This window comes from Calonectris borealis, chromosome 1 (assembly GCF_964195595.1).
Source record: "Calonectris borealis chromosome 1, bCalBor7.hap1.2, whole genome shotgun sequence".
NCBI classification, from domain to species: domain Eukaryota; kingdom Metazoa; phylum Chordata; class Aves; order Procellariiformes; family Procellariidae; genus Calonectris; species Calonectris borealis.
This window is the reverse complement of record NC_134312.1, coordinates 191129987-191143786: the sequence shown is the minus strand read 5'-3', so window position 1 is coordinate 191143786 and position 13800 is coordinate 191129987. Positions and strand designations below refer to the sequence as shown.

Sequence of the window (13800 nt, the reverse complement as noted above, 5' to 3'; positions counted from 1 at the left end):
TCACCCTCCCGCTCGCCATTGGCCAGTTCAAGTCCCGCGGCCGGCCCAATCAGGGAGGCGCTGTGCGGCGGGTGATTCGAACGGCGCGACCTCTCGCAACCGCCTCTACATTGCGGGCGGCCATGGCGGCGCGCTCCCCTCCCCAGCTACCGGCCAGCCGCAGGTCCGAGCCGGCGTACCGAGGTGAGGCTGCGGGGCGGGCACCGGGAGACAAAGCGCCGAGGGGCTGAACCGTCCCCCGCTCCCGGCCGCGCGTAGCCGAGGTGCTCGCAGCCGGGGCTGTCCGTCGTTACCGCCCCGCGTAGCGGCGGATCAGGGAGGAGCCGGTGGGAGAGGGGAGCTGGTCGCTCTTCCCGGAAGCGAGAGACGTGGGCAAGCGCCTCAGGTGGGGTCGGAGACCGGGCAGGTCTTGGCAGCAGCGCCCGCTACCGCGGCCTTAGCGCATCTGACCGGTGCGAACGGGTCGATGAGGCTTCACCCTCCCCTCGGAGGGCTGGGGCCGGTGCTCTCCCCCTAGGCAGGCCTTCCGGAGCGAAAGCCTTTCTTCATGATAAAAGGCACGCCTTAACTTAAGAGCATCCTATTGAAACAAGCAAATGCTCCCATCTAGACCTGCACTCTTCTGTTTATTGCTTTCTGACCGGTTTGGCTTCTGCAAGTTAAACGAACTGAATTGCTTTGATGGGGCTTTGCTGTTTGGAGCCGATGAGACCTGAGTTTCTGAAGCAGAAGGTGCCTGGGAGGCTCTAGGATACTCACTGAGCTCGCTGCTGTGCAGCATCTCTTGGCAGGTACTAGCTGGTGCACACCTCTTCAGAAGCAGGTGATGTGCACCACCTCTTGGGCTTCATTCAGCATGGGCTTGGACAGCTGTGCTAAAAAAGCACTATATCCTAAGTGAAATGCAGTGTTGCAGCAAGCCTAAGTCTCAATGTGCTCTGCTGGCTGTGTGTTTCAGGTTTTGGTATGTCAGTGCATGAGAAAGGACTTGCCTTTTTCAGCTCTCCATAATAGGAGGAGGTTCTGGGGGTAATTACCCCATTCTGTGGGATGACAACTTTTTACCATGGAGAGTGTGCAGTCAAGTGCTTACTTCTTTTCAGGATTAACATTCAGGTCCTCAAAGGCAATAATGTCTTAGCAATTTCTACTGTCTGAACTTCAGTGATACAGAACTATCCCAGAGTTGAGGGAACATGTTGATGGACCTTGCAGAGATTTCTGAAGTGTGAATCAAGAATAATGGGCAAGACAAAATATGAAAGATAAAGAACATGTGCAAACAGATTCAAAAAGGGACTCAGGCCTGCCTAGGAGGGGAAGAAGTTGGATTTTATATGCGAGTTCATTGAAGACTTCCACTGCTGAATGAGCCTGTCTATGATGGAGGATGGCACAATGCCATGAGTTCCTGAATGCCACAAAGGAATTGCTGTTCTGAGTCAAAGATAATGCTTTAACTTCTTGCTCTCACATCCCACTGCATATGAAACAGTTGTAAGACTTGGAGTCTTAACTGTCTAGACTGGCTGTGTGGATTCTTGAGCTTGCTTTGGGTGGCAGGACCATCTTATCCCAGCTGCTTCCAGCAAGCCAAGGTCACTAGCCCCCTACAAGAATAAGGAAAGGTCTCTGCAAAAGATCAACAATGTAGTTCTATGAAGAACATAAGCCTCTGATGTGCAGTCAACCAGCAAAAACATGGGAAATATAATATCCTGTTCTGGAATGACTTTCTGTATTAAGACAGTGACAGCTGGCTTAAGACCTTTTCAGGATCATTTTGTGCTGTTACTAACACTCCCATTGGTCCAACATTTGTGCAGATGCCCAGATGACAACGGAAGAGAAGCAAATGATTTTATAGATGGTCAGTTGGGTTCATGTGCATGGTGTTTTTCATGTGTGCTACACTTACCTCACTACTGTTGCAAGTGAAAAGTGTGCTTGCTGAACCAACAGTAAGTATGTGAAATACTGGACAGGCATTCAGAAAGTAAAAGAAAGAGCCTGATTTCTTCAGATCACAAAATCATTTTTCTTTTAGCTTAATGCAGCAAAACGGCCATCTTGTGTAGCAGTGAAAATACATTCAACCGCCCCTTGAATATAGCCTTTCTCAAGAAATGAAAGAATGTGTAAGACATCATAAGGTGTGAATATTAAACTAAAGACTTTCTTAATCCACAGTGTCTATGTTTTATAATGTCTTGATGCTTTTCTAATTGCACTTCCTTTTTTCTAAGAGACAAAGTTTGTCTGGTATTACTATTTTAGCTGAAAATGTAATAAGTCTGGTTTTTTTTTAAACCCACTAGAACAAAGACGACAAAAAGTTGAAGAATATCTATCAAGAAAAAAGACCTTTTCTGGCATGCCCATTCAAGAAAACCAGACATCGATCAGGTAGTATTTCTGCTATGGCTTACATTCCTTTAGAAAGGTCTATGGTTGGTGGGAAAGATGTAAATAGCAGTTCTTGCAGAGAACCTCAACCAAAAGGTGAGACCATGTAACGAGACTGGTGACCACATAAATTTCCTAAAGTCCTTTTATTGTCAGCAGATACTAAAAGTTTTTGTTAAGCAAATGCATAATAGATGCAATTCATTAAGTATACTATCTGCTCCCCTAGAGACTGAAAAAGGACAGGATAACTTCATGGCGGAGCTCTTATTTCAGATGCCACTTTGCTGTTCGCCTCTTTTTTCTGCAAATAACTCTTTTTTTCTCCTCTTTCTACTCAAGGCTATGCTGCATGTGTTCACAATCCACTTGATCTAGCTTCATTGTATTTTTATAGTTACCAATTCACTATTTTCTGCTAAAAGCAAATATACTGTAATAAAACCTGGCCTGTGTGATGGCCAGCAGGTAGGCATAATGTTCTGTAAACAGAATGTGGGCACCTATCACCAATTAGTAGTGCTTCTTTCTATTGACTTGTATTTAAATCTTCTTCCTGCTGTTGTCTAAAGTCTGGACATTTAGTATAAGACTTTCCAGTAAGCAACAGAAGTTTCCCTAGAGAAGACAATAGTGTGAAGCAGTACAGAGGGTTCTAGCTCTAACGTTAGTTCATGGTATAGCTTTGTCGCTTATTTTAATGATTTTGCAAATGGTAAATTTGTTCCCATCTAAACGGGAAGTCTTGCTTACCATTTTGTATACTTGAGGTGGCATGGTCCCATGTTCAACAGCACAGAACTACTTAGTAGTACAAATGTAACTGAACAAATACGCATAAATGACAAGGGTAAATATAATCTGTCAAAGATTTGCTCTGTGTAGGAGGAAAAGGCAAGTGCTTTCATGTTGTAGAAAGCTATCTTGTGTTAGAAAATCAGTGCCAACTACTCTCATTGCAGCAATACTCTTAATTTAGCATTTGATCTACTTTACTTTTCCTTGCTTTCAGTTTCTTCTCTGGCTATTAAATTCCAGGTCTTTTCATAGTCTTCAGTTAACTCATTGTTTAAAGCCACCACGTATGTGGGTATGACTACTGCTTTTGTTTTGCAGATACTTCCCTTTTGTGAAGATATCATTGTTCCACACTGTTGGCTTCCGATCAGTTACCTTAATGTGTATTCTCTATAAGGCCAAGTGCCGGGTCCTGCACTTGGGTCACAATAACCCCATGCAACGCTACAGGCTTGGGGAAGAGTGGCTGGAAAGCTGCCCAGAGGAAAAGGACCTGGGAGCACTGGTTGACAGCCAGCTGAACATGAGCCGGCAGCGTGCCCAGGTGGCCAAGAAGGCCAGCAGCATCCTGGCCTTTATCAGAAATAGTGTGGCCAGCAGGAGCAGGGAGGTGATCGTGCCCCTGTACTCGGCACTGGTGAGGCCGCACCTCGAATACTGTGTTCAGTTTTGGGCCCCTCACTACAAGAAGGACATGGAGGTGCTGGAGCGTGTCCAGAGAAGGGCAACGAAGCTGGTGAAGGGCCTGGAGCACAAGTCTTATGAGGAGTGGCTGAGGGAACTGGGGTTGTTTAGTCTGGAGAAAAGGAGGCTGAGGGGAGACCTCATAGTGCTCTACAACTACCTGAAAGGAGGTTGTAGTGAGGTGGGTGTTGGTCTCTTCTCCCAAGCAACAAGCGATAGGACGAGAGGAAATGGCCTCAAGTTGCGCCAAGGGAGGTTTAGATTGGACATTAGGAGAAATTTCTTTACTGAAAGAGTGGTCGGGCCTTGGAACAGGCTGCCCAGGGAAGTGGTTGAGTCACCATCCCTGGAAGTATTGAAAAGACATGTAGATGAGGCATTTAGGGACGTGGTTTAGCGGGCGTGATGGTTGGACTTGATCTTAGAGGTCTTTTCCAACCATAATGATTCTATGATTCTATCATAGATAACACGGAGGTGATAGCGTGATGCAGGCTGCTTTCTCCAGTATTTCAAAGTCACTAATATATCTTTACCTTTATTTTCACTAACGTACCTTCATTTTCAACTCAGCTAGCTTCCAGAAGATCATCTGATGCAAAGATATCAGTTGCTAACTGGAATGTTAATTTTCAGTCACATGCAATAGTGCCACATGTTTCATATGTGAATGCGTCATGAAGCATTTGAGAAAGAATTTGGATTTGTAACTTCAAACTGAGAGGTTTTTCTTCCGAGCTGTCAATACATTTTCATAGTTGCTAGGAGACAATACTGGTCTTGGTGGTTTTGTTACTCACTGGGTAGTCTGATGCCAGCTCTGGTACCTGGCTGCAGGTTTTGGAACCTGTCAGTGTGGTAGGAACTATGTATCTTTGTTCAGCTCTGCCTCAGATGGCCTGGCCTCTGATGATTGCAGTAGCTGAGCTTCAACTCCTTGTGATGCTCCCCTTTGCCCCTCAACTGCCGCATTTAGAAACTTGACCTTCTGTAGCAGGTGCATTAGGCCAGACAGCTTGGTGCTCATCCTTAAACATGAGAATGGCACCTGCCGTAATTAGGATCTGTTCTCTTTTCTTCCCCTCTGTTAGCCAGCTCTTTATAGTGCAAGAAGGGATGTTTTGCAGCCTGGGCCCTGATCAGTAGTTGCTTAGCCATTTAATTTTTTCTGGAGGAAGAGTACAAACTGAACAGAAGTGCTTCAGCGTGAATTCAGCCTGCAGACTGCCACCTGGACCATGTGAACTTACTCTAAAAATGCATTCCTTTGTTATGTTGCAGCATGATTTAAGATGTCTTTTGTTTTTTTAAGCAGTAGCAGAACTAGGAGAGCAACTAGCAATAAACTGCAAGCCAAAATACAGCTCTCAACATCTCCAAAGCCAGGAATGGTAAGTTTTTGACTGATATTCAAATACCCATGACAATCTGCTTCTGTGGCTACAACATTCCACTCACTTAAACTGTATTTAAGTTATATGACTTCTAGAGCATGAGAAGTTTGCAGGTGTAGAGGTGCAGTTTATTAAAACTTTATTCGGTGACTGCTTGATACATGCTTTTTAGAGAGCTGTCGCATTACTGTATGTAATGGATCATAACGATATTCAGTTTGGACCTGACTGAAGAGGGGGTTAAAGAGGATACCATTATAGCTGAAATAATGATTAAAATTTAGCAACTTTTCTTGAGACTCTCAGAACCTTTTGGATATATTTTCAGTCTTCAGGGAAGTTATTTAAATTCTGAGCAAGGTCTTCTGTCAGAATTCTTCTATTATACTCTGTTACTTGGGAAAAAACCAAACTGCTAACAAAACTAACTGTTGAATGTGTGGTGATGCTGGCAAATCTAACGTAATCAGAAGTAGATGCTAATACCTAATCAGAGTTCAAGGGAATGTTTTCCCTATATCATTTTGTGTCACTTTTCCAGAATTAGGATGCACATGATTGTGCTGCTTAGAAATAGCAAAATGCAGATTCTTCTTCAGACCTGTTCTCAGGGAAAGGTGAGGGAAAAAAATAGACACAAAGCCTGTGTTCATATCACATGGTTTTGAGTTTGAGTTCCGAAAGATTTGAGAGACCTGGGGTTATTTGAGGAGGAAAGCAAAAACCTTAAAACTTCAAAACTGAGTGTTGAGGGGAAAAATTCCAAAAGTGAGAACAAAGTTGTTTTAGAAATTTCCTGAAGGGAGATATTTTGGTCTGTGTTAATGTCTTGTGTGATTTTAAAGTTGAGTTAAACTACATAGCTTCCTTAAACAGCAGCCTTGTATTCAAGCTCTAGTTATTGGCTTGGTCAAGTCTAACTTATAAGCCTGAATGACAGATCAGGAAATGAGATGCAGAGTAGTTTTCTTACAGTTCAAGGGCATCTTCCTTAAAGGAGAAGAGTATCAGCTTCTACAGACTTCCATAGGTCATTCACATAATTTTTTTTTTTTCCTACCTTTAGATCTTTCATTCTTTCATAAGCTGCTGCTTGGACAATGCTGAATTAGTTGCTGTAGAGCATCTTCTTTGGAGGAAAAGACTAGGTCCCACTTCTCGTGGCTTCTGGGCTAGGATTATGCTGAGAACATGTGGTTGAGAGTTTCAGGGAGTAGTAAGGCCATATAAAACTCACATGTCTGTTCTTAACTACAGCCTCCTACAGCTCATTAGTAAGAAAAATTCTCCCTCTTCTGGTAACATATCCTAATGCCATAATTAAAGGCTTTACTCACTACCTTGTGTTAGTAGGCTATCCACACTAAGCGGAGGAATGGTGCTGCCATTAAGTGATGGGGTATGCAAACTGAGATACTGCTTTTGACTATATGCAGCCTAAAGCAAGTTTCTACTTTATGGCTCTTCTTAGACGGTGATTTTGGCAGTTAAAAGCCAGCAGTTGCTTTAAGAGAGTTGTTTCTGTAAGAAGAGTGTAGCCCTCAGGTTAGGCCTTCTTACTTCCAAGGCAAAGTTTAAATAATCCTTATTTGATTTTTTTTATGTGAACTCTGCTATAATAGTTGACAAATATTCTACTCGGTATATATGCACTACTTTTGTAGGTACTTTAAAAGTGACATTTACTGTTAATCACTTTAGTACTATAAATGAGTGAAAGCCTCTTTGGAAACAAGTAACATGCAGCATGAATGTACTTCTAGCATCAACATGGATATGCTTTTGATTTCAGGAAAATAAAGAGAATGATAATAAACTGTCATGGGACCAATCAAGCGGAACCTCAGAAAAAAATATTTTAAACTCTTCCACAATCACACTGACAAATTCCATATCAGGCACAAACTATAATCCTGAAGATCACGCTTTCAAGGATGAAGTCACTGAAATAAAACCTCAGCATGTGTCACTTAGCAAGTCCTTCTTGCAAATAAAAAGCATAAAAGAGAAGCAACTGATTGCAGAAAAAAAAAATTCAAATGTCAGCCTACCAAAGAAACCAGTGCTTGGTACATATCGTGGCAAAGTTATCCAATCCAAGATAAACTCCTTCCGAAAAGCACCAAAAAGTGAGAGGGAGAAGAGTTCTTTGCCAGACAAGAAGGTGCTTCCTTTTGCCACCAAACCAGCAGCAAGTTCTTTGTCCATGGGCAGCTGTAGTGTAGTTCTGAAGACCATCAAAGCCACAAACTACCCTAATTCTGTAAAACCAAATGGTGTCCTCCCATTCCAGAGCAAACAATCTGACAAAGCTGCTATTAACTCACAGTCCAGTCTGAAGAAACAGCAACCGACATCTGCTGTAGCGCCAAAGAAAGTAACAGTCCAAAAAATTATTTGTAGAAGGGGACCGCAACCACCAAAGGCTGCTTCTAACAATTCTGACCGCAGAGCACTAGGAGTGAAGAAATGTGTAGATTTTTGTGAAGATGCAAGACCAGAAGCTCCAGCGAAACCAATTTCTGTCATTCCTGGTACAAAGTCGGGACAGGATTCTAAAACTAACGGCAACAGAAAATCTGTTCTGCCAAAAGAGTCGGCAGAAGAGAGAAGGTAACTGAATGATCTTAGAGGTCTTTTCCAACCTTAATGATTCTATGATTCTATGAATTACTCACTGTCGTAGCTTCATTTTGGGAGGTATTTAGACTTTCTTTCCAAGAATATCTATTTTGATCTATTTCTTGCTGTAGATGTGCTGAAAAATAAGAGAACTGAGTGTTTGCACTTGATGCCCAAGGGCAGCAGACTAAAACTGTAGACTTAATACTGAGAAACCAGGATTCAGACTAATTGCAGCAGCTCTTCAGGCTTACAGCTTGCCCTGTGTGGTTATAAATAGAAAATCTGTATTGCTCGATATCTCTGGTTTTTAGGCTAAGTGTTGAGACAGCCTTAAGCATGACAGATAATCTGTAAGTGAATTGCACATGCATGCCACTGCTTTTTAAAAAAAAAAAAAAAAACAAAACAGAGTGATGCAGAATGTATATAGAAGTGAGCATGTTTATGGACTGAAGGAGAGCACTTGTCAATGACATATTTTTCAGCTTGGTGAATGCAGCTTAGACAATGGGGTGAAGATTCATAATCTAAAAGTTATTTTGTATTCTTGGTAGAGCTCCTTGTAGAAAGTCACATTTACTAAAAATTGGTCGTCTAGGGGGATGGGGTGAAACGAAATATATATGAAGACTGAATTACACACACTTTTAAAAGCTGTGTGATAGGGTTGTTTGGGGCTGCTCTCCATGCTTTGTGTCTTTAGAGATAGTTTCTAGTTTTCTGATTTCAAGTGGGATTAGGGAAGAGAGGTGGCACGGATGAATAAATCAGAAGCTTTTTTACCTCCTCTTGAAAAAAATGGTCTGTAGCCTAAGTCCCTTGTTGCTGCTGGAAACGGAGACATTAAAGTGTTCTGACCTGACAGATACCTAAAGAGATAGTGGTATGCATGGTTCTGAAATTTCCATGCAAGTCTAAATGGCAGCTGTATTCCTTTTAGGATTAAAGGGAGAGGACTCGAGGACTATCTGGAAAGTACATCTTTGTATGACTCACCCTAGTTAGTGTCAGTCAATGTAAAAAATGATAAAACATCTGTCACTTCAGCTAATAATATTTTAAATGCAGAGCTCGCCTGGATGAATGGAGGGCATCTAGAGGAAAAGTGATGAGGAGACCTCCTTTATCTGTGCTTCTGGGACCCCAGTCTAAAAGTGAAGAACAAGAATTCTCTTCTGGTGATTCTTTAGAGCATGTATTACATAGTGAAAAGGTCAACAAGACTCTCACAGAATGTCTGCAGTTAACTGAACAGGTATTCAGTCCCTTGCATACCAAGTTCTAATCATATAGGTCCCCACAACATGCAAGTCTTATGGGTGTGCTGGACCTGTGAATCAGATGCAGGGGACTAATTGCTCCTTAAGTTAAGCAATATCATACCTTTTTGCTGACACCTGAAGAAATTAGTTCTCACTTAAGCTTCACTAACTTACTGAATTACCCAATAAGATTAGGCAATAATGGTAACATAATAAAATAGAAAAGCTATAATGTAATGAGAGTAGCTATGGAGTAATTAATCTAAAATAAGTTTGTGTTTGCAGAAACTTGCTTGGACTTCTGAAAAGTCTGTTTCAAGTAGTTCTGAAGATGTCTATGCATTCTACTATCCTTCTACTTACAATACTGTATAAATAATTCTCATTTGGAAGAATAGGTGAATGACAATTCTTCTGCTCAAGTTCATAGTTCAGTCTTGGAAATACTTGCCATCTTCAACTTTCAGGGTTACTCTCCAAAGAAAGAAAAAATACTTGCTTTCTAGTTCAATATTGGAAAGGTAAAATACAGCACCTCAAAGTGTTCACTGCATTTAAATCTCTGCTCTTGTGTTGACTTTAGGGATGTCAAGGCGATGAAGTACGTGCCATGTTGGAAGATCTGACACAGAGCATTCCTGGGGCTAAAAAGCTTGCAAAATATTGGATCTGCTGTATGCGTCTTGAACAGATGGGCCCTCTTGAAAAGCTTATTGCTGTCTATGAGGAGGCCATTTTGGCAGGAGCAATGGTGAGCAGCTTGTCTTGAAGTTTGAGATTAACAAATATAAAGGCATGAAATTATGGTATATAAAATACAACCACTTCTGATTTTACTAAATCCTTTTATAGTAGAAGGAGAGACGTGACCTACTTGAACATAAAAAAATTGGATTTGGTTTGCTCTGTAACCACTGTAGATACTTAGAACTTTCAAGAAGAAAGGTTTAGGATCATCAAAATACCATATGATGTTCTGCCTAGAAGAAATGAAGGACTGAGACTTCTATTATCACTAGAAACCCAAACCAGAACTTAATTCCTGTGCTTTAATATCAGCAAGATTTCAGAGTATCAAATAGAGCCTTAGTGCACCAAATATAGAAAATACAGGATTTACTTGTATTCTGACATGTCTAAACAGCATTAAATAAAGACTTTGTAACATGAACATCATGTGGTCTGTATACTTTCCCTGTAACTGTTATGCCAAATAAGCTGAAGTGATGATTAATTTTGGAATTGTTTTTCTAAAACAATGCAACTTTTTTCCAGCCTAAAGATGAACTACGACACACACTAATAGATACTATGAAAAATACGGAAAGCTTTTTTAAGTCTGAGGATGGTAAGTCCAAGTACTCTATTCTAGTTAAATGTCTGGCTTGACAGGCAACACAAGCTAACTGTTTAAACTATTTGTGCCTATATTAAATTCTATTTCACGGAAACTTCTCTGTGATCATTTTGTACTCTATTGTCTTTGAAAACAACCCAGACTAAACTAATCTTTTTCAATTGTGGGCATGTTAAATTGAGTAGCAGAGATGCTTTCATATTCAAACTTTCTACTTAAACTCTATCAAAGCAACATTGTCCAGCTATTTTAGCCTGATAATCAAAGAGTAAATAAAAACATTCTTGTGAGCTAAAAAGCAGTTGCCTCTGACACAAACTTCTTCACTAGCAGATGCATGGTCATGTTATGGCATAGTGTCAACTAAAGGTGGTAAATATTCCAATTACGGAAGCAAAGTAGCCATATATATTCCTGTTAAATATAATGTAACCTGACAAGTGATCCCAGAAACTGACTGAAATACTTGTTCAGAGCTGCTGCGCTTGGGAAGGAAGAGAATGACGTCTCAGGATGTACTTAGCCTGAGTTTTCAGTTTGCAGGTTCTTGAAGGTGACTAAAATTATTAGTAACTTAAATTGCTGTGGCTTAGACTCAACACATACTTAACCTTCATTCTCATGTAAAGCTTTAAGATTTCAGGATCTCTCTAAAACATTAACTTCTCTTTAGTTGTAACTAATCATAGCTGTCCTTTCTTCAATATTTCAATTTTAGGGGGAACTGTGATAGAAGGTCATTTAAGTGAGGTAGTGGAAATCAGCAAGGAATCAAATTCATCTGTAGAGCAGGTTCAGGAGGCCTTCAAGGATCTCAGCTCTGATGATGACCAAAAAGCAGAGAGTGATGACAAGAAGGCAGAGACCAGCAGTGAAGTGATCAAAAAAGAAGAAACGGATTTAGACTTGAAACTGAGAGAAGAGATCTTGCCAAAAAAGAATAAAAAGCACAAGAGTAAAGAACGTACAAAAAAGAAAGGAAAATGTGAAACAGAAGAGCAGAATGAGGATGGGGTAAAAGATACAGCCCAAGCAGTTAATTCTCCTGAGAAGAATGACACATCATATTTAATGAGATACAATCCATCTACCACACCATACTTGGAAAGGTAAGATTATCTCGGGTAACTATGGAAAGTTTGCAGTGTCTGGGCAACAGTAATGTTTGTGTCCTGTTGAAACAGGGAGGCACTGCATTTGTGGACACCTAGTTAAAAGCTCTCAAGAACTTAGTTTTTTAGGATTGCTTCCTCTTCCTTCAGAAGGAAGTCTTTTTAAAAAAATTCCTTTATTTACTCAAACTGTTCTGCTTTTTGAATGCCTCACTACAGAGTAATCAAACCTCTTTGTGGCAGACATAAATTACAGGTTTAGGATCCCTTCCCACGGCCCACATGGCAGTAGTTCTGCACTGAGCTAGGTAAAGAGAAAGTAGGTGTCTCCAGTCCTTCTCTTTTCAAATGTATATGTGGTTGTATGTCATACAACACAGAAGAAGTGACCAAGATGTAACTGTCCTGTAAAGATCTTAATTGTATCTTAATTGTATCTTGAGGCAAAAATCTAGGTAGTAATCTCAGAACAAAACAGATAACATTTAAATTCTTTTTTGCCACAAGGTTTCTTCTAAGATAGCAGACTTCAAAAAGCTGTGCTCAGCTTTGGCATCTGATGATCCTGGCAGCTGTGTGCTGTCCCTCATAGCAGGAAGAACAGTTTCCCCCTGATGGAATGGGGGCGAATCTTCCTTTGGAAGCTCTTTTCAGGAGGTTCTCCAGATTAAAATATTTTGCCCAATAAAAGAGTTGTACATCTGGTTTTAACTATGAATGGGAAAGGGGCTGTTTCCCATTTCCTTTGGCTATGGGAAAGCGTTGAATAGGCATCATGACTTGCTGTCTCTGCTAGACGCTACAGAGGTAAATAGTATGACAGTGTGCCTATGTTCAGTGATTTTTTCTTTTTCTTTTCCTAAGTGTGAAGATGCACCCTGAGGCAAATGACTCCAGTGCTAAAGACCTGAAAATTGTAACCCCTGTGCGATATTCTCAACGCATTCGGGAGAAGATGTGCAAGCTGTCGGATATTGTTAAAGATCAAGATCCATGTGTCTCTTCATTTGAACAGCTGGGAGAATTGGAATCAAAAGCCACTGCATTTATCCATAAACAGAGCAATGTGCTCGAAGAAACAAGTGCTGAAGTAGAAGAGTAAAAAGTAGCATTAATGCTACATGGGGGTTAAAGATTGGATCCTTTTTAAGAAGAGTTGTGGGGTGTTTGTTTTTAGCAGCTTTGAGAGAGAAGCTATCTAAAACTTGCATGGATGGCTTAAGATGAATTTTGACTACCTGAGTCACTAAACTTTTGAATTTATAAGTTTCTGCCTTTTCATAATTGTGGTAAATCTGGTCTGGTTTAGTACTTACAAACATCAGTGTCTTCATGTTAAATATGATTCATTAATTTGAATTAAGGACTAGGTTTAACACTTCATATAGCTGTTTGGTTGTAGTACATTGCTAATATCTACTCTTTTCCTGCTGCAATTCCTATAAATTCTTTAGAATTGCACAATCTAACTTTTAGTTTAAGAAACAAAAATAATAAAGGCATTCCAATAGGGCAATGTCTACTGTAGCAACATTTAGTTTTGAAAACTGAAACCAGCTAGTAAGGTGTACACTAAGTTTAATCTGTTGTATCCATTGTTAGGGGGTATTACAACAAAACTGAATTTAATCCCTTTAGTTACCAGGACTATTCATGACCAAGTAATCTCCCTTAGATGAGGTCTGATACACTAATTACTATGCGACTGTTTTAATGTTGGTTTGCATTAGTCTGTAATATGGTAGACTTATTAAACTAATCAACTGAGTTGTATTTGTTCTTTATTTATGGGCTTTAGGCTGGAAACTAACTGCAGAACTTGGCTATAGGCCTGAGACTGGAATTCTGAAAATTATTTTAGTCTGTTCTTGGAAGTGAACTGTTAGAGCAGAACATGGTGAAATTTTTCACATTCAGCAGAAGCTGGGTGTTTCCATATCTTCAGTATGCAGAGCTTACATGAACTGTAACTTAAATCTTAGCTGAGCATTCAGATTTCAGTGTTAAACGGACCTTGGTCCTTATGGCTATCTAGAATCTTCTGTTTGCAGAAGCGACATGCTCTTTGCATGTAACAAGATGCATCTAACAAGAAACCAAACTTCAAGTGTACTATTGCACTACGTTTTCTTCAGAGAACCCTCCTGATCACTGACAAGCAA

The 13800-nt window shown here is 40.6% G+C and overlaps 1 protein-coding gene across 2 annotated transcripts; it reads left to right on the top strand.

Annotated features, from left to right (window-relative positions):
- The first annotated feature begins 104 nt into the window (after window positions 1–104).
- On the top strand, window positions 105–13095 carry CKAP2 (cytoskeleton associated protein 2). 2 transcript variants are annotated; one of them, XM_075139699.1, is made up of 9 exons: window positions 105–183; window positions 2319–2406; window positions 5204–5279; window positions 7075–7895; window positions 8976–9162; window positions 9753–9920; window positions 10445–10517; window positions 11245–11635; window positions 12503–13095. In XM_075139699.1, the coding sequence occupies exons 1-9, from the start codon at window positions 123–125 to the stop codon at window positions 12738–12740; spliced, it is 2103 nt and encodes a 700-aa protein (XP_074995800.1). In that variant the 5' UTR covers window positions 105–122; the 3' UTR covers window positions 12741–13095. The 2 variants fall into 2 exon arrangements, with proteins under 2 accessions (XP_074995800.1, XP_074995799.1); XM_075139698.1 differs by having other exon boundaries at window positions 5201–5279.
- Window positions 13096–13800: the final 705 nt, after the last annotated feature.